At 35.9% G+C, this 24,409-nt stretch overlaps 1 protein-coding gene across 3 annotated transcripts in view; it reads left to right on the top strand.

The window, feature by feature from the left end:
• LOC105560356 (semaphorin-1A-like) overlaps positions 1-24,409 on the top strand; it is a 219,804-nt gene that overhangs the window by 137,864 nt on the left and 57,531 nt on the right. For 2 of the 3 annotated variants that reach the window (XM_012009413.1, XM_012009414.1), the window contains exon 5: positions 23,312-23,482. In XM_012009413.1, coding sequence (XP_011864803.1) covers positions 23,312-23,482 — 171 coding nt within the window. Of the gene's footprint in view, positions 1-15,639; positions 15,716-23,311; positions 23,483-24,409 lie in introns of those variants that run through there. The other variant, XM_012009415.1, reaches the window with a different exon arrangement.

Here is a 24,409-nt window from a genome sequence, read left to right on the forward strand (position 1 = left end):
AAAAGTCTTGCTAATAAAAGTATGGTGATACGTTAGTCCAATTCCGCGAGGTAGTAAATATTTAATAAATGCGTATCATGGCACGAACGTCAGTATTGTTAAAAATGCAACTAATGATACCATACGCATCCTGTCCACGAAGAGGGGAGCCCTATCGACATGTGTATCACGAGCACATTTCAAGGTTTGTAATACGCACACGGAACAGCCATTGTTTGACGATTCATAGCGAGGAACAATGTTAAATGTCGGTGCTAGTGCGTGTTTCGATTCGAAACGTATCATCTTGCATGAGGCATAATTCCGCCACGCCTTTCCTTGTTCTTTGCGCAACCGTATATACCCCAGACAGCAATGGCTAGTTGAAGTGAATTCCGAGTTTATATAAATCCCGCGGGAGATATTTCATTCAACCAGTGTGACTTCTTCCTGACAATGAGATACATCTTGGATGAAACATAATGCATTGCTTGTTTGTTCATAACAGTGACGTGTTCCGACCGTAGGAATCTAAAGCTTTCTTTTTACACTTTTATTTCTTCAAAAATTTCAAAGATTCTCTCTCTCTCTCGCTCTCTCTTTCTCTCTCTTTCGTAATTAACTAAGTTTTCTAATTATAAAGGAATCTTTATATTAAAGTCCATACTGTACTAACTTGTATAACGTTACGTTTATTCGTTTGTATAAGTAAAGATTATATTAGTATTTTTTTAATTTAAAACATTACGAATATAAAAATATGTTTACTGTAAAGATATTTATCTTTTGTAAAAGTTGTAATGATGGTAGCTTCTGCAATGAATGAAAGCAAACTACGAGTACAATTGTAAAAGTAATATAAATATCAGAGAATTTAATACACACGAGAATGAGAATATCTCAATGCAGCACAATTTTCCTGGCATTCTATGTGTTTGACAATTGCATAATATTATATAGTCACAAAAGTCTACATACTCTATAAATTAATAATTGCATATTAAAACGATCATCCAGCATATTGAGTGAAAATGTGATTGAAATACAAAGTGTTTAATAGAAATATTGATTTCGCGATTTAATTGGGAAATAAATTATTATCAGTAGAACGCACACATTTCGATAATATTTCCTATGTATATGCATTAGTTTGAAGAGAAAAGCATTGTTACGTATGAATACGTAAATTTATTTCTATATTATTAATGTCAAATAAAGTTAATAGAAGTCGAATTCAGACATATTGGAAGCATTAAAGGAAAAACACATTTACAGAACTGAAACGAGTTACTTGCAAAGGAGTTAACAAAGCAAGGTTCATTTTTCTGTAATATATTTTACAAGTTTTACCAGTAGATTTGTATTACGTGATAGAAACTCTTAGATAATGTTGTGTACCAAGAAAGTAAGTCTAAGTTACAGTCGCTATTAGTTACAGTTAAACTCAATCTATAGCAAATTTCTATATCAGAAATCAGGCACTTGTACCACGTCTAATAATTACAGAGAAATTCGAACGTGGTACTTTCCTCTTTTGTAAGATCCAAGAAGTGAGAGAGAGAGAGAATTGAAAGAGAAAAATAGATCTAACAATAGTTGGAAACATCGCTGAAATGTAGAATTATCTTTGTTAGAAATTACAACGGGAGAAAAGTAAAAGAAAGAGAGGAGAGGGAAAGGAAGAGATATTTACTGCAGCTCCGAGGAGACTGCGGAATTTTTTCTTTTTCCAAACTCTTAGTCTATTCGATAGAATAATTTATATTGTAGATCGTTTGAGTATCTTTGACTAATTTTTGGACACCATTAAAATTATTTGATATATGTACTTAACTTACCAGATGGTGTAACGAATATTTCACACGTTACTAGAGACAGAAATAAATGATTGTGAATCTTAAGAGATTTATGAAGGTTTTTAACTCGAAATGTTTTTGATATTCTTGGAATTTATCAAGGACTTAACGACCATTAATTTAAACTTAATAGATGAAAAAATTTGCAGAAATTATTTTTCTTACGTTTTATGTCCTTTTAAATACGAGTGCTTTTGAATGTCGCTAGGTTAATTTAGTGATGCAATTAATTTGTCTTTATACTAATACAAATCTGTGCTTGTTTGCATATTACGAAAGAATAAATAAGTTAATCGTATGTCTTGGAGAAAATTTTATGATATGTGACTCACCAATTGTTTTGTACTTTGTAACAGATAAAACAAAACATGCATTTAATTAGGTAAAAGAGAAGGTACACTTTTTCGAGTATTATGAAGAACTTTTGCTCTATGTTGAGTGTAAATGATATCGTTTCTGCACCTGTACGTGTGTACGTATAGTACATACCCTCGATAGATTGTTAGAACAACCGAAGACGTGGAAAAAAGTGTCGTGCTGCGTGTTGAAATGCGTATAACTCACTTTTATACCAGCTTTAATTCCTCCCGACGGGAATACGGTAACGCGTTTCTCTTCTTTTTACGAGAGAAACTGCAGCACGAAAAATATAGCGAGATATTTTTCGCGCGGGTTGATTTTCAAAGAATATTTCGCCGCAAAATGACGTAGATTCCATCTCAAGAGTCTTTCTTCTAATATGTAACATGCGTGTATACATAGCTAAACTTTCAAGAACAATTCAGCCATAAGTGGTATTTCTCGCATGCTATTTTAATAAATATTTGGGTTTCTTTTTAACGTGATAAACCTACTGCTTACTACCATCGAATTGATGAACTAATTTCACTCAATATTGATGCATTATTATTGTAGTTTTCCGAGGGGTGAACCGCTGATGGCATTGTGGTGTACAGATTTGTGGCATTACTGGACATTACTAGGCATTTTTTTGGGCATTAGGCCTTGCTGGGGCATTATAAAGATAAAATAAGATAAAACGAAAGAAATAAGATAAACTAATGCCCACTGGGCATTAGTAGGCATTGGTGTACATGATTTTAGTCAGCGCGGTTTACCCCTCGTAGTTTTCTTACCAAATAGACGTATAAAAATACTCCATTCATATTACTTAATTAATTCATAGCGCCTTAATTAATTTGGACACAAACTAAAAAAGTCACGAACATAATTATACTAATTAAAATACGAATTTTATATGTCGGTAATTTCGGTACTTATTGAAACATGTAGTGTTTAAGAGAAAGTACTGCATTAAATTCCGAGTGGAATATCATAAAAAATGCCCCTTAGGATATAAACTTGCGCAACCACTTCTCAGATCGCGACCGACTTTCGGCGAAGTTTCCACAGATTATAAATTGCACGATTCCCGTAGCCGGATCGAAAAAATTTCAACAAGAAGCAGGCCAAAGTTGGACGCGTTTCGTACAAATCGAACTTTCAGGAAACACTGTGGCCGACACCAGGTCGTAACATATACAACCGTTGGCTCGCCGGCTTCCGGCCTGAGATAAATCGCTCACCAAGTTTCCATTTTCATAATCCAAGAGCGATTTGCGGGAGTTTCGCGTATACATTCTAGAACGTAATTTACGTGAAAAAATCCAAATGATCGACCGTTAATTTCGTTCGCAGCTTCTTGCAACTCGTAGCGGAGTTAAATCACTCGGTAGGTGGTGCAAAAGTGAGCGCACCATATATTTTTTTCGCATTTATTCTTAGAAAGTACAGGTAATTGAGAAAAATAAGAAAGTTGAACTGATGTCGAATCCTGAGAGTCAAAATCTTCTTGAAATATCAGGAACGAGATGGAAACCTTGATTTTAATTTTAAAGTTTTGAGAATTGAAATTGAAATCTCCTGCAAACTTTTATCACTTTTATGACAATTCCTTGGTTAGCAATGTTCATTCTAATCCCTTCTATTTTGTAAAGACTTGTAGCATTCAGAAATTATTTTAATATAATTATTCTTCAATTTTTTCTTAACAGACTGCAGATATATATTTAATTGAATAAATTACATCTCAAGCTATTAATTTTTGTTTTACATTTTATTTTTAAGTTAAATTCAGTACTGAATAACATTCTTAAAATTCATTTTTAAATGTTTGTGTAGTTATCTTTGATGAAAAAAAGAAAAGGGAAAAAGTGAAATTAAAATAGTGAAAATTGTGTAATCAGGTTAAATAAAGTATTTAGCAAAACGAATGAAAATACTTATAGCTACAGAAATTTATCTGCAAGTAATCTGTTTGTAAGAACAGGGTAAATTTTTATCTGCATCGTCAAAGTGAAATGGGAATTTTTGTTTGGGCGACTAACAACAAGAGATAATTACGCCCATCTGTTTTGAACATCTCGTTTAACGGAAACGTAATTATATATATTTTTCAGCGCGACTAAACGTGCTACTTAAGCGTGCGCCGCCACAAACATTTTTAACGCATTCTATTTGATTTTGGACAAATTGTGAGAATGGTTACAGTTCGCTCGGCTCTTTGCCACCCTCCTCGTTTCTTTCTGTCTGAAGCACGTCCTTGTGTCTGCATATCTACAAGAAAAATCTGCTGCGTCTACAAAAATTCTGCCACCATCAAATCTCTTTTCTGTGTAAAGTTTGGGAAACTTTATTCAATTCAGTCTGTGATCTACATTTCCTGAATCTATATATTAAATCTGTATTGTTAAACAGCTATATTATTCGTATCTTTTTGTGATATATTCAAGACAGTTTGCCAAATGCTTAATGTTATATAATTTATTAAAAGAAACAGTGCGCGAAGACGAATGATATGAGTATAGTAAAAAATGAACTCATAGCCGCAAACTTTTACCGTTTAAATTATCCTCATGAAGTTATATTGTATATCGATGGTTGATGAATTAGTAACCGTCTTAATATACTTTCTATTTTTAATTATCGAGAATGTATCCGGCTGCATTATTCCAGCAATTCGAAACAGTATAACTGCATTGGAAATTCGTGGGAGAAAATTTGATCTGGTTCCGAAAGCCCTCGGTTGGAGAAACTGATCGGGGAAGTTTAACGTTCTGGAAAAAGCGTAATATCTTAGCCAGCCGCCCACCCCAAGTACTCCGCAAGCGCCGCGTCGCGTTCAAGTACAATTCGGCGTAACGAAGCGAGCGGAACTGTTGGTTTTCTCGCCTGCGCGGGCGCGCGGATGAAAACATCAAGCCGGGAAACTGGACCCCTTCGATATTCCGGCTAGCTATGAAGATACGGTCATTTGCCCAAACTCGACTTGGGGGAGACTCTCATACGCGATAGCTTCCATTTTGCTGGCTCGGGCGACGCCCTGGCCGGCATCTTACGTTTCACTGTGCCCTTTCCCGTTTCTCCCCTGGGATCGTCGACTCTGCTCGTTGCAGCTGATTGCGGTTTGACCTAACGGATTCGAGTTAATACCGTCGCGATAATGTCACGACCTCGGTCTCCCGTTCCAAAGCGAGAAGTAAAAAGAAACGCCTGTCCTCGCCGTACTCTTTGTGCGTATATGTGTCCTCTTCCTTCCCACGAGCTTGTTTCTCACAATCGAAGTCGTTTGGTACCCGCCCTTTCCCTCTTCCGTCTCCACCTTAATCCGCCGCCACTTACTATCCGTCTCCTTTTTCTTTTTTTATTACCGCTTCTCTTGAATACATCTTGAATATATCGATCTGCCCCTCGTAGGGAGATAATAGGATCGTTCTCGTCTTTCTTCCTTCCTTTTTTTCCTTTTCGATACGCTGCATTAAAGTTTTTGTCTCTCTTTCGTACTTATTCACTCTTCTCTTGACTTCCTTTTCTTCCATGATGTCCTTTCATTCCTACGCCTCATTGGGACTCTATTCTGACCGAAAAGATCGATTCGCGTGGAAGGCAGGAGTTTTGCCCTCGACGAAATCTCTGGCAGAGGATCGTCGCGTCGCCGCAGGATTGCCGGAGGCAGTCAATACTGGATAATCTGGAGATGTGTGAGAGGAGTCACATCGACGAGGATGAACGTTTTTAGGTTGAATATTAAAAATATGACTTTACCGAGCAAATAAAAATGTGTGTGGCGATAAGAAATAGCTAGTTCGAATTTTTTCGAGAGTGGAATTAAAGAGTTTTGTCTCCAACTATGCCGACATTGTGTCATGGGCTATGGAACGAGAAAAATATTGGAACAATATTACAAAGCTTTACAATTTTTTTACATTGGTTTTTTAACATACGGTTTTGATCCAACAATTTATTTATATGGATATTTTAATAAATTAATTTAAAAAATTCCATATTGGATAATTTCGCATGGACACTTGCGGTTAGCACACATTGGCTCTTTCTCCCTGCCTTTACAAATAAAGATGGCGAAAAATCGGACGATGATATTTTGCAAATAGTTGAAAATACGTTTATACACTAATTATATTACGCACATACCATGTATTGGTTAGCGTCACATACGTCCGCTTGTATATTTATACAAAACAAAAGTTCATATTGCCATCAGATTGTTAAATGAATACGCATTTACGGATTGTACAAATTGCAGGTTTACAAATACCTCAATGTTTGAACATAATATTTTGGCAGTAGTCAAATATAAAGCGTCGTCTTTTAGTAATCAATCACGACCGTAATCAAAACTGTCCATTCTTAATGGTTACCGTAATTTGCTGCTATCCACACAACTTTATTAATCTATTTTAACTGCCGTCAAATGAACTCGCGGTATTTATTGTTGCATTTATAATTGCTATCTATTCGGATGTTCCCGGAAATAAGTCATTCATCCGCGTACTATCATTGGCGATAACACGGAACGAAGATAATTATTATTATTAATTAAGCCTGTGAGTTTATCGTTATCTTAACAATTCCGGGTACACACTGCGCGAATATCAACACGTATACACATATGGGTGTTAACGATAAATTAAAGATATATCGCGTATGTAATCGAGCAGGAAGAAAGTTTCTTTCACGACAATATTTTATGGTTCTCGAAAAGATATTGTATTGCAATGTATAAATAGTATACATGTATAGTTGTAGGGCGCAATTATTAGAATAAATGAAAGGGGAGACTATTTCACCGTTGCATTTTTAACTGATTGAAATTATACGCGTCTTAGTCTATGGAGATAATTGAATTACATTAAAAAAAAATGAATCAGAAGTGCAGTGACTTTCATGATATAATGTTAAAAAAGCCTGGCACGGCGAATTGCATCGTCGGTATTGTACCGGTGTCGACTTATTGTCATGGCACCGGTCGCGTGCCATCCATATATTTCCGCTTAACACACCATCAAAAGAGGGAGTCCAGGGGCAAGTTTAATCTATTTATCGCGTCTGCCAGCAATACCCCTTCCTCTCAGTCTTTTCTTTTCCGTGTATAAGTGCACTCGGGGCTTTCCAGCAGCTAGGAACTTCCTCCGACATCCTCCCGCCCTTCATCGGGCTGCCTCCAACAACTCTCCTACCCCACCCCGTTTGCCCACGTACACGCTCGTGTGCACGCGCGTACACTCTCATATGCACGTGAATCTCTCGTCTGCCTCGCATTACTTCATAGCGGCTTGTAACTATGGGCTTTTCTGCACCTTCGTGTGCTGCAGGCGGCACAATTAGTGCGCGCCATTAGTCAGCAGCAGCCTTTTCCTCCTATACACAAAATTGTGTCCCGGTAAAGGCGCCTCTGTGTCTACTCGAGAGAAGAGAAAGGGTGGATAATAGGTACGTGCGGGGCAATCCCTTCTCTTCGGGGGTGCGATGCGCCAACGGTAGAACAAGGCGTGGCATGCTCAAACAGATATTAACATGAGAGAGTAAGAGAGACAGAGAATGAATGAGAAGAGACCCCCTCCCCTCCGTTGCACGGGTGACGCTCGAAAGTTTCGCTAAAGTGTCTTCTTTCGTAACGTTGGATCGTCTTTTGTTATGCAGACCCCGTATGTGCCGCGCGAATCAATGGATCCGTTGTGCTATCGGGGTATCGGGTTGTCAGGGTGTGCTTAAAATTTAATTTTGCCGGAGTAGCGGCATCGAATTCTTTAGACGGACTTCGAAGAATTTTTGGAATGCTGGCCTCAATAAACGAGGACCTTGTTAGGGTCGAATTAGAGCATACATGACCTATGTTAATATATTCCTATTTATAATGGAATTTCATTATTACCAAATTGATTTTCGAAGCAGCTAATCTTGAAATATTTCTTGTCCCGAAATGTCGAAAAAAAAGAAAATGCCAACTTTTCATTATTTTTCTCTTGAGTCTGTTTCCTCTTTTTCAATTTATTCAATAAATAAGTTAGTCAAATCTGGAAACACCAGAAATGCATTATAAAATATATTTAATTTTCAAACTGAGGAAAGAGAAATTTACTGAGAAAATTAATACAAAAATTTCAGAAATAGATGTTTGATATTATATTTTATATCTAAATACCCTTTTTAGTACTATATCAAATCTTAACTGCTATGTCATTTTAATATATTTATAACAGCAATTTTAAGAATTAAATAATACGAGACGACGTAATGGTTGCGTAATAATTTAGTTATTTGTAGTGCAACTATTTATATGAATAATTATCTAAATTTGACGCTGCATTACAATTATTCATACGCCCTCGAGGTGTTCCCTGGTCGATGACTGCAACGAAACTGCTCCGCATACTTTTATATAAAGTAATCAATACACTAAGAATAAGATACACGAAAAACATGATTCGTTGTATTGATTCTAGTATGAAAGGGTCGTAAAAAAATATGCAGTAAAATATCTTTATAACTTTCTTTCTTCGTGCTTTAGAAAATACATCCAATTTTGAAGTTGAAAAATTTTCACCATAGTTTCTCTGTTTTGATACAACATACTTTTTGACATGTGTTTTTGATTTCCTTACAAACAAAGTTTCGTACAAATTCTTTTTCATATTTTTGATATTTTTGTTTCCATGTAGAATCTACACATCAATTGGGTCACTGGCTTAAAATAAGAATAAATATATAAACGTCATAATTTATAAAAAAAAATTTGGATATTTTGTACTGGACATCATAATTGTATGTATTTTCACAAAATTACACGACTATGAATATATTTTTGTGTATGTATCCGCAGCGCATTTGAGCGAACGAATATTCCATTCTTTACATGAATATAAGTGAAAAAAGTTTGAGGGGTGTAGTGTCAACCAACGTCCGTGTACAAATATTACCCAATGACGCGCACAAATACGCGGGCGCTGTTCCCTGAAAGCACAGATACGATAGAAAGCTTGTTTTCAAAGTGTATTTGAGGGACCTTTCCGCCGCGCGTTAACTCTATTGTGAGCACTGCAAAAGCCCCTGCCTTTTCCTGGCTACGTAGAAAATAATGGTTGGTAAAGGCGCCACTATGTCTACTGTTAAGGGAAAGCCGCGGTATGGGGATAATACGCACATGCACCTTTTTCAAGTCGCGACGACGGGAAGGCTGCGGTATATCTTTCACGTCGGAACCTGGAAAAAGAATTCGTACGATCGCACCGATATTATCTGAAAATATAGTCGACTACGTATCTTAGGATTTTTTATATTTTGCTTTTGGTTAGTTGGGTTTTTTTTTTACTGATTTTCTTCCATACTGCGAGTATTGCGAGAAAATGATGTATTTCATTTATATTTACACATCAAATATATTGCATCGTTTGACTGAAACCTTTATTGACGGACTAAAAGCGTAGATTAGTTCGAATAGAGGAGAGTCCCCTATTATGAGATAGGATCCTAATATGGGACAGCGGGGATTTCTGTTGAATTAATAGGCGTCGTCAGTTGATTTCACCGTGAATTTATTGCCTTTGGAGCGAAATCTGTTTAGCGGAAAATTCATTGTTAGAATGTGTATTCGTTGCGAAAAAAGACTTGTGATTGAATTTGGATGTTGAAAACCTGCTATCTCATATTCGAAACTTATCTCATAATAGAGGACTTTCTTCTGCTGAAAGAAATGGTTACTGCGCATCAATGCAAAATTTCCTTGATGGAAAATGAAGTGAAAATGATGTTTGCACCCTAAATACTAGAATTTAAGATGAAACTAACGATACAATGTGAAATTGGAAATTAAAGGCAAAAATGTATGCCAGTGAATTCCCGACAATATCGCTCTCCTAGGAGATTTGGCCCATTGTAACTCCAATCCTACTGCTGAATGGAGCTTGAAAATCAGCGTCGACAATAAAGAAACACGCAATATACAAGAGCACGAGAGCACTCGAGGCACTCGTTTTCGAGATACTGAAATTTCGAAAGATCCATCAGGCAGAAGAGTACTCCCTTTATGATCGCACATTGTGCAGCGCCGCAAGACGACACCTGCGTCATTCATAAAGACCGGATTACTCGGCTATGCACACGTCGTAAGAGTATTAACTTCGCTCCGTACGCTACACAGTGTCCTAAAATTACAGATGTTCCTTTCTCGATCAATTTCGAGACCATTTTTATCTCACAGAAATGTCGAGAAAGTGCGTTCATCGTCCACGTTCTTCTCCAATATTGCATTTATTTATAACTAGCGCCAAATATTAAACTTTTCTATTAATTATTTTGAGACCGAGACTCTGACTTTTCAGTTGCCACTTATTAAGAAACTACAAATATCTCGATATTTGTACGGCTGAGGTAATATTTTTCGCAATAAAGTTTCCGCATTGACCGGTTAATTAACAAATGTGGCCAGCTGTGGTCTAATAAAATTTGGAATTTTATTATTATACTGGCAATTTGAAGAAACTTATCTCGATATTCTTATTAAAGGCAAATTGTTTTTAAATTGGCCAAAAGTCCGTGATGAGAATGACACCCGATGGTTTCAGGACGTTTTGAATGTCGATTAATCTGAGAGCTAAAGAGATACCAACATACCGATGTTGATGTCACATCTGATTGTGTATGTGTGTGTGTGTGTGTGTGTCAATCAGTCAGTCAGTCAGTCAGTCAGTGCGAGCAGCTACGCTCATTTTCCGGTTGGATGTACCGGAATTATACGTATGTGTGTTCGCAGTTTAAACGTTCGTTAGGGAGACATGAAGCGAGCGCGAATACGAGCGTAAGAGTGCACCCGCTCGCGTACTCTCGAGCATCTTGTGTCAGCTCGCGCGCACGATGATGGCGCGTCGCAACGCAATGCGAAATAACGAGTCTCAAGTGTCGTACTCCAAACCACCGCTCGCTTCGAAGTAGGAACGGTTTAAAACATCTGAAACACTTTCCTGCGCGCTATTTATACCGTGCAGGGGTGCCGTGTTTATTTTAAGTCCGTTGAATCCTCGTCGGACCGCAAGAATTGCGTCAATTCGCCTGAACGTAAAGTAACGCTTTTCTAGTTTTATCTGTCATTAATTTTTATTCGGACTTTTAAACTTCTCCGAATTTTCCACCAAATTTAAAGTAACATTTGTTCACACGTTTTAACTTTTTAATGGTCTGATTTTTTACAGCAATTTAAAGAAAAGGAAATTTTCATTCGCCCACATGCTACAGCAATTTCGTGATATTCTATGAATGTAGAAGGGAGCAAAACAGTGCATCTCGTTTATACGATTTTGCTTAAATGAAACGAGAAAGGATGAAATTGAGAAAAGACCGTAACTATTATATACCAACATGCGTTAGATACTTAAAAAGTACAATATCTTTATAGTATAACATATTGCGCAAAACATAGTACCGCGTATAAGCCAACGTCGTCCTCGGCACATATGTACTTTGTCTCTCACTTTCTTTATTTTCTTCTTTTAGAAATATGAGTACAGACATACTCTTCCTCTGTATCTTTCTGCAAGGTTTTTAGGGACTTATGAAAGGAAATGTCTTTCAGTTAATCTTGTCAGAGTTTCGCCACTAAAGGGTTACCTTCAGTATATACCTCGGGCGTAGCATTAAAAAGTTTAATCTTTCGTAAAACCTAAGATATCAGTTCGATAATGTTAAAGAAATAGCGCACATAAAACGCTACGATAGAACAATTCAGCTTTTCCTTGTATTTATTATAGATAAGACAGTAAAAATTCTTTTAGAATTACAAAGCTTTGAAATAAAATATAGATAGCATAAAATGTACATTAAGAAACTCTTTTAAACCTTTCTAAATAATATTAATACGTTGTTATAGTCGCATTTATTGTGAAGAAACACAACTACTGTCTTATCTAATATATTTATGTGCACGAAACTTGCTGAGATATTCATTTAATTAATAGTAAGCATTTTTGCAAATTTATTACGGAAATACATTCGAGGAAAATAAATTTTTTTACAATGCATGATAACAGAACTAAATCTCTCACACGTGTATGTATTTCTCTGTCACCGATACATGATCCACGATTCACAGAGGTTTACAGTAAACTAGAAAATATTGTCAATAATATTTATTTGTAAAATTATTGAATCATATTTTTTATTACATTGTGTGGAATTGTGTGTTAAACGAAAAATTTGTAAAAAATGATTACAAAGAAATTTGGCAAATGAATACAAAACATATCTAAATTTAATAAATGGAGCTATTGTGGCTATTTCAATATTTTACAACGACAGAATTTTGAGGGTTTATAAATATTCATAATAAATGTTATTAATTAATATGTGTTATATGATAATGAATTTACTGATATTTCATTTTCTAGAGAATTTCATTAATTAACTACGTATAAAATATGCAATCATTATAGGAACGATTTGATAGGAATTATTTATTAAACGAATTAAATGTTAGGGACTTTTATCAAATTGGATTTTACTCAAACAGGATTTTAATTTGGTCCTCTTAACTCACAGCGTTTAATGCTAAAAATTTTTTTAATGCTAATAAATATTAGTAATTTATTAAAGTTTTATTTTAAAATGCTGGTTCTAAATGTATTACAATTTGCAACAAAGATATTGCATGGATAATTTAATTTAAAATTATAATACATAAATACGAAGTTTCCAAATAATTACTTAATAGTTGAAAATAGCATAGTTATGTGTTCAGTTTATAAAATACATAATTTAAAAACAAGGTAATAATAATATAAATTAATGATAGGAATAAGTTAACAGAATCTATTAGTTATTCTTATTTACTCATTTTACACAATAAACTTCGGTAATGGACAAAAATTAACTCCTAAGCAGTATGTTAGCTTCGCCTGCAAATCCTAATATTAAGACTTTTGAAGTTTTGTAGCTCCGAAACTATTACCTTTAGGAGGCTGTGTCCATTGACCTTTAATCAGGAAGGTGTGGGTAATAACATGTGTTAATTTCAGCGAAATCTAACTGAAAGCCATTTTCCATGTAAAATGTGCGGGGTCCTTTTCGTTGTACAGAATAACTCCGTCAGACCAGGGTAGAAAACTGGTTTCCACTGCTCTTCAGAAATAAATTTAATTTTTCATTCAACAACAGAATAATAAACCATCTGTACAATGTCACATTAATTACGAAAATTACAAAATGTTACATGCAATTTAATCACAAATGCATTAATATATTATTTCGTAAAAGACTGATGTTTTGCATAAAATTTCCACAGACATGTTCTTCTATTATGAAACCAATAATCAATAATTTAAATATTCATTTATATGTAGCATATTTTAATATTTGCTACAGGCACATGCAAGAAGTTGCACAATCCAGAAACTTCATTTTTTTTCTATTATTTCTTTTATTAGATTTTTGTTTCGTGAAAATATGATTAGAAATAGAGTTAGTATAATTCGCGTATTGTTGTTTTCGTATTTAACACTTTCGTAGGAACCAAATAAACACTGATAATAATTATTAATTGCTTTGACTTTTAGTAATAATATTGGTGCGCGTATTCCCCGCTAGCCAATCCAATTATAGATTTCTAGAAGAAAAACACACGTTTGCTCGGGAAATGTAGCGCAGCTCTACTTCGCGTAGCAGTCACGAATTCGATTCCTTTTGCGAAATTGAAAAATCGGTCTGTTTTATCGGCCACTCGCGAGTAGAGATTAAATTAGAAAAAGGGAGTATCTTCTTCTGCTGGTGGATCGTATCCACATTCTGTTGTTCACTCGTACACTCCATTGCATATGTGCATATCCTGGCTTGTGCTGTTTCTATTTTGCGCGGTTTAACGTATTATACTGTATCACAATGCGTGTTTGTTGTATCACATTTACAAATGGTAAACCTGAATTTTGTGAAAGCATAGCGTATGAAATGCTTCAGAAAGAGAGAAAATCTACATTTGAACAAAGTGAGATACAAATTGATATCATAACATTTCAAGTGTTTTATTTCGTTATACTGTTATTCTCATGCAATTCTAACAATATTATGAGTGTATGAAAAATAATTATAAAACAGTCTATATATATTTATTTAAATGGTATATTTAGATGTCTGCCGGTTACTTATGGAATGAAATTCAATTATATTCAATAATGAAATATAATACGCGTGTCTGATATTGCTGTGTTGCAATACAATTCTGTATTAATTATAAAATACGATACTAAAATATATTTAATTAAAATTTCCTTTTGTTAATACCATTATTATTAGCTTTATTATATCTTTTTATCTAATATCGCACAAAAAGATGCTGAACTATCAGTAAATTTATCAGTTAAATTCTATACATGTCATAATGACGTACCGTATATCAAATTATTGTCACGTGTCTCTCTTTTGTATGCTGACCGACGATATACAATCAGTTTCAACAAGTTCAGATGTTTCATATCGCTATTTTCGTATGCCCAAGTTTGTTCCAGGACCCTAGTCTTACGTTAGAATTAGGAAAGTTTAATCGAAACTATAGGGCGGAAACTTGTCGAACGCCGGAAAAACTTTGGCGGCAGGACGCGTGATGACCATAGCAAATTTAGCTGTCGGGTGGAAGGTGTCACCCGCCAGCTGACGTCTTCCGCTAGTCTGGAACATTGAAAAAGTGAATTGTTTTTTGGCTCTCCTTGAGAAGAAAATCAATTCTCAAGGAGTACCATCGTCGCGCGAATAAGCCGTTACAGCAAGTGCAGAATAATACATCGGATAAAAATTGGAAGGTTGACTTGCATCGACATTTTCACGAAAAAAGAAGGCATTACCTGTGAAAGCTATGATTTAAAGAACGTTCCCGATCATTTTGTACAGGATATTTCATACACAGAAAAGAGAAGAATGTGTAAAAAATTTTTTAATTAGTTTAAAGTAAAATTTAATTAAATCGAATTTTGTTTTGAGAAATCTGATAATACAAACGGTAACAAAATTAAACGCACAGAAGAATGAGCATGGTAGAATCTCTGTCCGTGAATTATTATTGTAAGTACAACTATTTTTAAAATATTAGATATTAGAAAATTTCGCCGATTATTCGATTTGGAATTTCGGGCGTTGAAGGCCGAGCGTCGGTTCCGAGAAATGACGTAGCGCCGTAAACACTTCGGTCGATTCGGTCGAAAACAATCTATTGTCATTGTTCCTATCATTCACGCGGCGACAGTTGAACGGGTCGGATAGCGGCCCGCGCCGCTCCGCATATCGTGGTCTTTCTTGATACGCGTTCGCGACAAGTGCGTGAAGAAACCGCGATCGCTCTCTGTGAACAATCAGCGATGGATATGGCAATAATTGCTTCTTTAAACAATGCTCGTATTCAACGAACACCGAGTGCAAATAGTAACTTTGTGCAATCGTATATTTTTCGCGTTTCCTTTCCTGTCGCGTGTGATTAATACTGAGGTGTCGTACAAAGTGTCGTGAAATCTCGATCGTCCCACGAGGCTTGGTCAATCATGCCACGAAACGTAAGTACACATTTGATGTGAGATTGATTACGAGAAATTAAATACGAATGATTTCTTTTTACATTTGGCAGAAAATTCGGTAATACTGAAGGAGATTATTATATATTTTTCATCGCGTGGTCGCTGAATCCTTGCGATTCGCTATCGATGCTCGGTTAACCGGCAAGACAGATATCTCGCGCTCTTCGGACATGAAATCTGTAGGTCGAAAAATGAAAGCGCTAGCTAACTTGAAATTACTTCATTGCGATAACAACGGACGATAATTGTTTCTTTAAACGATGCTCGTATTCGGATACCTCGTGTATCGTCGCGTTGAATCTCTCGTCGCTTCGAGTATAATTTGTTGGCTGCTTCCAAGCTGAGAGCGCGAAATAATACACAAAATATTGAATCGAGTGTGATTTCTTAAAGAGGCGAGAGGGCACCCGCCTTACTTCTTGCGTCGCTATCCGGTTTTACATTATTTTGAGTATTGGTAAGCTTTCAAAACTTCTGTTGGTTATATGGCACCCTCCGATCTGAGACTGTTTTCATTCTTGACGGCTCTGGTCTGTATTCTAACTTAAAGATGAGATCGGACGAGAATATCAGAAGTTTTTCTGATTTCGTTTCTTTTCAGTTGAGATCCCCTATCAAGTTTATTCATACTTATGATTATTTCAACTGCCAAAAACTTAAATTGTTCGGTAAAGAATACTGCTCTGTAGTTGCAAAGATTTAGTTTCCTCTTTATTCTCACAGCCAAGATTGTTCCTTGCGAAAGCTTTAACACGGAACTTCATACATAACAATATGAGAAAAGATACTAAATGTATCTGTGGCTTGCGATTATACATTGTATTTTTTGTACGTGGAAGCTTTCCAGACTTTTACATACAACGATATTAATAATAACATTGTAAAACGAAGGCAAATAATTTGCAAGCAGTAACTATCTATAATACAAAAGATTTACATTATAAAGTGCTCGTAAAACTGCGTCTAATATTGGACTTTAATTAAAGTAATACGGAATACGAGGTTTTAATGAATTTTCTGCGTTATTTAATTGTAATAAAAGCGATTCTCAGAGCCGTTCTTATAATGAAACATATTTTATCATGAATAATATTGTCTTTGCTTGTATCGAGTTGTTAATTACATATTCAGTGACCGTAATTATTTCATTAACTTAAAATAATATATTCTTTAGTAAATCATTTTATATGTTTAGTATCTTTTTGACTGTCTTTCTAAAATTTCACGAAGAAATTGATAAAATATGACACGTGTACTGACAAAAATTAATTATAAAAATGAAATGTAGTAATACGAAAGACTGCATATCTGGTCGGGTACAGAAATAGAAAAGTGCAGCGCGACTCTTTGTCTTGGAGAGAACAAGAATATCTCGAAGGTGCGGCGTACAATGGTAAGAAAAGACCAAGGGTGTTCTGTTTCAACCACGTTATTAGATTAAATACCAACTCGTGCAATATATACTCGCTACTGTACGGCAAACGACAACCGCTCGCCGGTTAATCCGCGGGTTAAAGCAAAACCGTCTCCGCCGCCGGCATGGCGGAAAATTGAAAAGAGAGTCGGCTGACGCAGCTTCGCGTCCCAGTCCGCGAAATTACACTTGTCTGACTTCATTCTGGCTACAATAGCAATGGAGGTAGCAATGGTATGCAGGTTAATGGACAACGTTTAAAAATCTGTTATTGAAATTACCATTTGCTCATGGCGTTCGTCAAAATCTTATGGACAAAGGATTGAATTTGAAATAAATTTAACATAGAAGGATTTTATTGTAGTTAAACCGTAATTGTGGTTATTTTCTAAAAGACTCGGATGAATATTAGAATAACTTAATAATTTACTGCCTGAAAGAGAAAGAAATAAAGAAGCGTGAATATTTTTAACGAAGATTATTACTTTAAACCACTTTGTACAAATAAAATTTTTACTCCGAAAATGACACAGTGGGTGTTAATGGATTTAAAAAAGTAATTATTAAACTACTTTGATGTTGCTCTAGAGATTCTAATTAAAATTAACTATGATTTAGTTGTTGAGATACTACATAATTTTATACATTTTCATAAAAATAATTGTAAACTACCGAGTTTTCAGAATATTTCGTTGACTAATTTTCATTATCTTAAATTTTTTTCTTGTCTGTAATGGATATGGTAATATGTGGCAAACACACATACACAAATGTGGGATAATTAAACTGACAGTAGCTATTTAAATTTGAATCTATTACATGTAAAATTTACATACTAATGACAGTCAGCAAAGTTATAAATAAAGCGCAATATGTCGGAAAATGGCAAGAGCGGTCAGTGGTGAGGACTCGCGAGCATTAGCGGTGTCTATAAATTCCAAACTTTGTAATGTAACTCAAACGGGACAAATGTAAGTTACTCCGTCGCGGCACGTGGAATGATGTATTATCGGGCGTCACGTGCTTCATAATTTATCGTTCGTTTCTTGTTATTCATTATTCAGCACATTTGTCTGCGTTTGTCTTGCATTGTAATAACAATATTAAATCTATCGAAAGTGGCAACTGAATATGAGTTAATTTGCCAGCGACGCACAATCGGCTTTTATTCTTGCCTCCACATTTTGGAGGAAAAATTGCATTCCAAATCAATCGACGACTTTACAGACATTTGACGGTTTTAGCACGCGTTGCATAATGCAGAGAGATAAATCGGAAATAATTATTGACAAATTGCAAGGTATTATTTAACTTTCTTTCTTCTAACGATATGACGTTATAAAGTGGAAGAAAGAATCCGGAACTTTTCCGGATATTAAGACTTCTAATTCTAAATCAAATTCCTTCTCTCCCTCGCCCTCTCTTTCTCTCCCTCTACGCACAAGTGTAGTACGAAAAGTGAAATGAGTTGGAAATAAATTATACGCGAATAAACATATACTTTTTACTCCTGTGTGACCGCGCTCGGTCGTTATCGATGTGCCATTTTTACCCAAGTTGAGGGAGCAAAGCAACTTGTTGGCGTGCCGCGAAAAAGTTTTTACTGAATACCCGCGACTAATGCCTATAGCCGAATTTATTCGTAGCTTTGGCCACGTGAAACAGACTGCAGTTGGAAACACGTATATTCCACTCGCTGCGGAAGTACAAATGTTTCACAGCACCTCGCCATACTTTCTTGGCACAATACCCTTGAATTACCCTCTATCTCGTTTCTTGGTATTTCAGCTAAGGAGGATATTTAAGTTGCTTCGTTAAAAACTTTTCGGTTACCTGACTGTAAATGTCTTTTTGCGCGACCTAGGATGCTAGGCGAAGGGTGAGAAATACTTTGGGATTTTATTTGAGAAACAGTAGAAGAAGTCCATATAGACACTTATTAATAAGCGAGTTTTAAGTTTAAGCTGTGATTCCAAATTTGTATTCACTAATCTGTTTTATCAAGTATGTAGTATCTATCTGAAGTAATAGAATCGATATACTAAAGCGAGAGGTAAACCGCTGAGGACATTGTGGTGCACAGATTTGCGGGCATTACTGGACATTACTGGGCATTTTTTTGGGCATTCGGCTTTGCTGGGGCATTATAAAGATGAAATAAGATAAAACGAGACAAACAAGATAAAATAATGCCCACTGAGCATTAGTAGGCATTGGTGTACATGATTTTGGTCAGCGGTTTACCCCTCGTACTAAAGTTTACAATGTATTTATCATATGTCTCCACTTTTTGCTTGAAATTTATTGTCCGATTACAAATCCATACAACGAGAAACAATATCATATCAATCTTGAATAATTCTGATGCAAATTATTCGTCGTATCTTCCGCATTGCTCCAAGATATCAATCCGCGAACAAAATAAGTCGGACAATGCAAACATGTTCCCATTTCTCCCAAAAGAAGTTAATAAAAATCCAAGGCAGGATCTACAGGACTAGGTACAGGACGTACGTGTCAGATACTGCAATTCGTCCGATATCGCCTCATGCGTTTTAATTAAAACTTCTCGGCTCGAAAAGAAACTTTGATCGATTGCAAAAAGCGGATTACTTAATCCTATAGAAAAAAAAGGAATATAAAGGAGACTCGTCCTGTCGGACGAATCTTTCCTTTCCGTTTACTCCCGGATAAGCACACTTCCCTGTTAGCTCCTCCCTTTTTCCGCAGCTCCTTCACTGCTTCCCCGTCTGAAAGTTACACTGACAGGACCCGGTCGGAATATCCGAATCAAGTCCGCGAACAAAGGGAACAAAAAATTATGGGAAGTTCTCGCGGCGCCACATTGCGCCGTACCGGTATGATGTCCCGAAGTCGAATTTATTCGCGGGTTAAAGCGTAAAATCGGCCACCACCGGCAGGCTCGAAACTGGCGAAATCGTATTACTCGATGAATATGCAGTACGATTTTGCGGTCGAAAGTTTTCAGTCGGTTGTAACTCGCCGTGCTGTTTCTGCTTCTGCTCGCACCATAGTCCTAGAACTGACGGCGACGGCCGGGAGATTCGCGGAGACGTATTCTAATTAGCACAAAAAGCGGAATACATCACGCGGCCGTTCCCTAAATCACAGTCGTAGTCGAAATACCGTTCGGCTTCTTAATTGGTTCCTTTGCCGTCGTTACCGGGCGCTGCCGAAGATATCACTTAAGATCCGGGAATTAATTGAGAATCGCGTAACGAATGGAAATTAATTTATGTTAGGAATTAGTCGATTTTTTCAAAAGTAATGACACGGTATTGGCCACTCAATTTATCTTGATATTTTAAGGCGCAGTGGTGTGAGAAAAGTTAATTGATGGATTTTCGATATTTGCAAGAAGATATTAATAATCAAACGAGAAAACAATAGCTCGGTGTGTAATGTTTCCTAGCAACAATCTTATGAAATATTATTCTGTGAACGTACGTCCACTGAAACATTTCTTTTCAAAATTATATTCTTTCTATAATTTCAAACTAGCGTTTTTTTCACTTGATTGTAATCCGTAAAATGTCAATAAAATTGAGTTCAGTCCTATTTAAAAAAAAACTTTAAAAGCAAAAGCCTTTGAAATTTGAAGTAAAAATGAAAATAAAATCGGGTCACATATGAAAAATGATTTATATCGACACTTATTCAAGTGTCGATGCTTAAAATACAACAATGCAATATTCCAAAGTTATTTTCCTTGCACATAAATTTCAGATGAATATTTTACTCTATAATTTTTTTTCACGAGACTTCTTTTTACCTACAAAAATTGATATTTTGGCTTATCGTCAATATATTTTCGTATCGTTATTCTTGATGTTTTAAAAATAATATAGAAATGTGATAAAATTTTATTTATATATTTCGTTATTTTAGAAATTTTACTGACTAATAAGTGGAATTAGATTTTAGGATTTTATCCATTCGAATAACGACAGGCGTTCGAAGATAATTTGCCTTCCCGGGACATAATTTGATTTCTCTACCGTGCTAAATGTACCCTTGTTACCCAATTTCCCGATCGAGCTATCGCTTCGAATTACTATCTAATTTGTTATATTCGATAAAATCAATCCATCCGTCGGCTTAAAAGAAATCATGAAAAATCATACACAAATGATAAAATTAATTTATCAGAAAAATTGCAAAGTTATTTGAAATGAAATATTCGAAAAACTAGAGTGTTTTTTTAAGCGTTCTCATGAATATTTCAAAGTGTTGAAATATCATTTACAGTGCCTCTTAGACATTTCTGCTTGGTGAAGATACGTTTCCATTTCCTTGATAAACTTATCAATCGCGATAAAAAGGGTTTAGTGGGAAATTCGAGTTCTCGCCCTCTCGAGAAAACCATCGACGAGAGGAAATTCTTTGCGAGAATAACGCGGCTTAAACGTGCGCGTTTCGTTGAGGCGTGACCAGCCAAAATTATCGAGGAAACTGGAATTTCCCGGTCGGCCATGAGACGTCGTAAAGATATAACATAGCGCGCTGGAGAAGGAGCTGAATATAGCTTGTTCAAGGATTTCTGCTTGGCAGTATGCAGCTGCAGCTCCTGTCGTAACCTACCTTCCCTACCTACCTTACCTTCTCGCCGCTCCTCACCTTCTTGTTGTTTCGTGCACTCCGTGTCTCTCAACGTTGCCTCAGGGCCATGAGGTGGTTGGTTTAAACAAGGAGACCGAGTCACGGCAAGCAACGTTTGATATTTTTTTTTAACCGAACGAATAATATAATGCCCTAGAATTAGAATTGCGGCTGACCTTTCCTCGCCGATTCTTTTCTCGAAATAATTTACTGCTCTATTTTCTACTCTACTTTTTTTTCCCTCCCAAGTCGCGCGTACAGTCACTTTCCTCTTCTGTTCAATAATCTACGCAATTCGCTTTCGCACAATCGATTTGTTAACATATTAATTACATGTACTTACATCTCTATCATTTTCTTAGACATTGAATCATACAGAAAATTAATGATTATTAATATTAAAGACTGTTTATTTGAATAATTGAGTAAAACATCATCAACAATTAAAAGTGCACTCGTAAGAGACAAAGAAAGTTTACATTCCTTATCGTATAAGATTTTGGTATAAGATCAAGTTGATTAGAGAAACAGGTAGAGGTTTTAATTATTTATTAAATGAAATGAGTAATTAATACAAAAATATCTTTCTGACGTAATGAAACTGAATACCGATAGATTGAAGAAATTCTCCGTTCACTTCCTTTAAAATCTACGCAATTCTGTTTGAGCACGTGCAAAGTTTTACAGCTCCTTGTATTACCACTCAACTGTAAAATCCAAAAATCCGATTATCTTAAGCCCTTTACCTTTTCGGATATAATCGCAGTTTATGTACGAAGGGTTTATTGTGTTTGCAAAATTCATTTATTGTTCATTTATTCTCCGAATCTAAGAACGTACTCGTACGCGAGACGAGACGATGTGACTTTGAAACAATGCGGATATTAGGGAACGTAGCCCGGATTATTATTCGCCACTGTATCTCAATGTAAGGACTAATAATACAGTATGTTACCCTCTCAGTCGGAATAATAACGCATACGCCAATGACAAAGAGACAAGCCCAGGGTACATCATCATTATTATCACGAGAGTGTTGTCATCGGATTAAGATTCAACGCTAGCGACGGTACTCATTTATTCCACCGAGATGGCGAGAATTCAAAAAGATTTAACGTCGCATTACATTTAATTCTCTAACGCGTGCAGCTCACGCGATATAAATTATACCTTAAAGTCGACTTTAACGTTAAGACGACTTTACATTTTTCGCGGATCCGGCTCTAAATCTGCCGAACGAAGCGCATAACTCGCAAAATTAATGCGATACGAGGGAATTACTAAAAACGAGTCTCTGCCTGGCGCGAAAGCATGAGATAGTGACGACGTTCTCCGAATCGATATGTCTCTCTCTCTCATTGAAAATGGGGGGGGGGGGAGGATTGAGTTCCGTTAAGTCTCAATTTTCATGCAAGAGTATTAATCTTTGGCTGACCTCTAATCGGCTTTTGTCATACAAACTCGCGTACTCCGCGGTGTACGTGACGCCAAGTTGGCCAGGAGCCGAAGTAGTAATGTTTGCTCGATCTTGCCTGTTTCAGAGATTGCAATGGTCCAGCACCGAGGCGCATCGCGAGCTTTGCTACTTGAAGGGCCGCAGCGACGACGAGTGCCAGAACTACGTGCGAGTATTCGGCAGACAAGGCCCCGATCGCTTTCTCGTTTGCGGCACAAACGCCTACAAGCCAGCCTGCAGACAATTCACGATCAAGGTAAGCTCATAAGTCCCAAAGCACATAGGGGTGACTCTTAATTGCATGTCGAAACTCGAAAGATTAAATCGAGAGAGGTTTCACGAGGAAAGCGCGATTCTACGCTCTGCATATATCATAAGAATTTCTTATACGAGTCTTTAGCTTCAAGAAAATAGATTTGGAGATTAATTTGAATAACAATTTTATTACATAAATCCTGCATACCACAATCAAATGCATTGCAATAGTCGAAAAAAAAGATTAACATTCTATGTGAAAAATAATAGAAAATTATTGAAGTTACAAAGTTAAGTAAACTTTTTATAAAATATAAAAATGATTTCTATTTTTTAAATAAAATATATAGTGTTTTTACTTGCAGTTTAATAGACAGACAAAAACGAATAGCTTAATTATACGCGTGTTATTAAAAATCATATTAATTTGAAATACAAAAAGATGTTAGTCAATTTTTTGCACTTGTCTTTTTTTAAAACAACGTTTTAAGTCAAAGAATTTAGTATATTCTATTATTTCGTAATTATTTTCTCTTGATCTTGGTTATCAATAAAAAAAGCATCAAATAATTTCTATTTTATAGAATATTTGCTGTTTGACAGCAAATCACCTCGGGTATTTTGTTTGTCACAAATTAAAAAGTAAAATAACGTCTGGTACAATGTAAAGAATTTCTTTTATACTTTACGCTCTAGATTTAACTGAAATATTGACATGCAATTAATGATCTCTATACTTTTCGACGTCGACACTCTTTCGCCTGTCGTTGAATCGAGAAAAATACGAAGCGTATATACGTAACGTATCGTATAAAATCAAGCGATATTGCGAGCGAATCGGTTAATGTGTAGAAGAACGAGCGATTGACTTCGACAGGTAATTTTCTCGGAGGGATTCGAAAACGTACCCCGGAATTTAACCGCGCAA

This window comes from Vollenhovia emeryi, unplaced genomic scaffold (genome assembly GCF_000949405.1).
Source record: "Vollenhovia emeryi isolate VEMERY1.0 unplaced genomic scaffold, V.emery_V1.0 DF939232.1, whole genome shotgun sequence".
Taxonomy (NCBI): Eukaryota; Metazoa; Arthropoda; class Insecta; order Hymenoptera; family Formicidae; genus Vollenhovia; species Vollenhovia emeryi.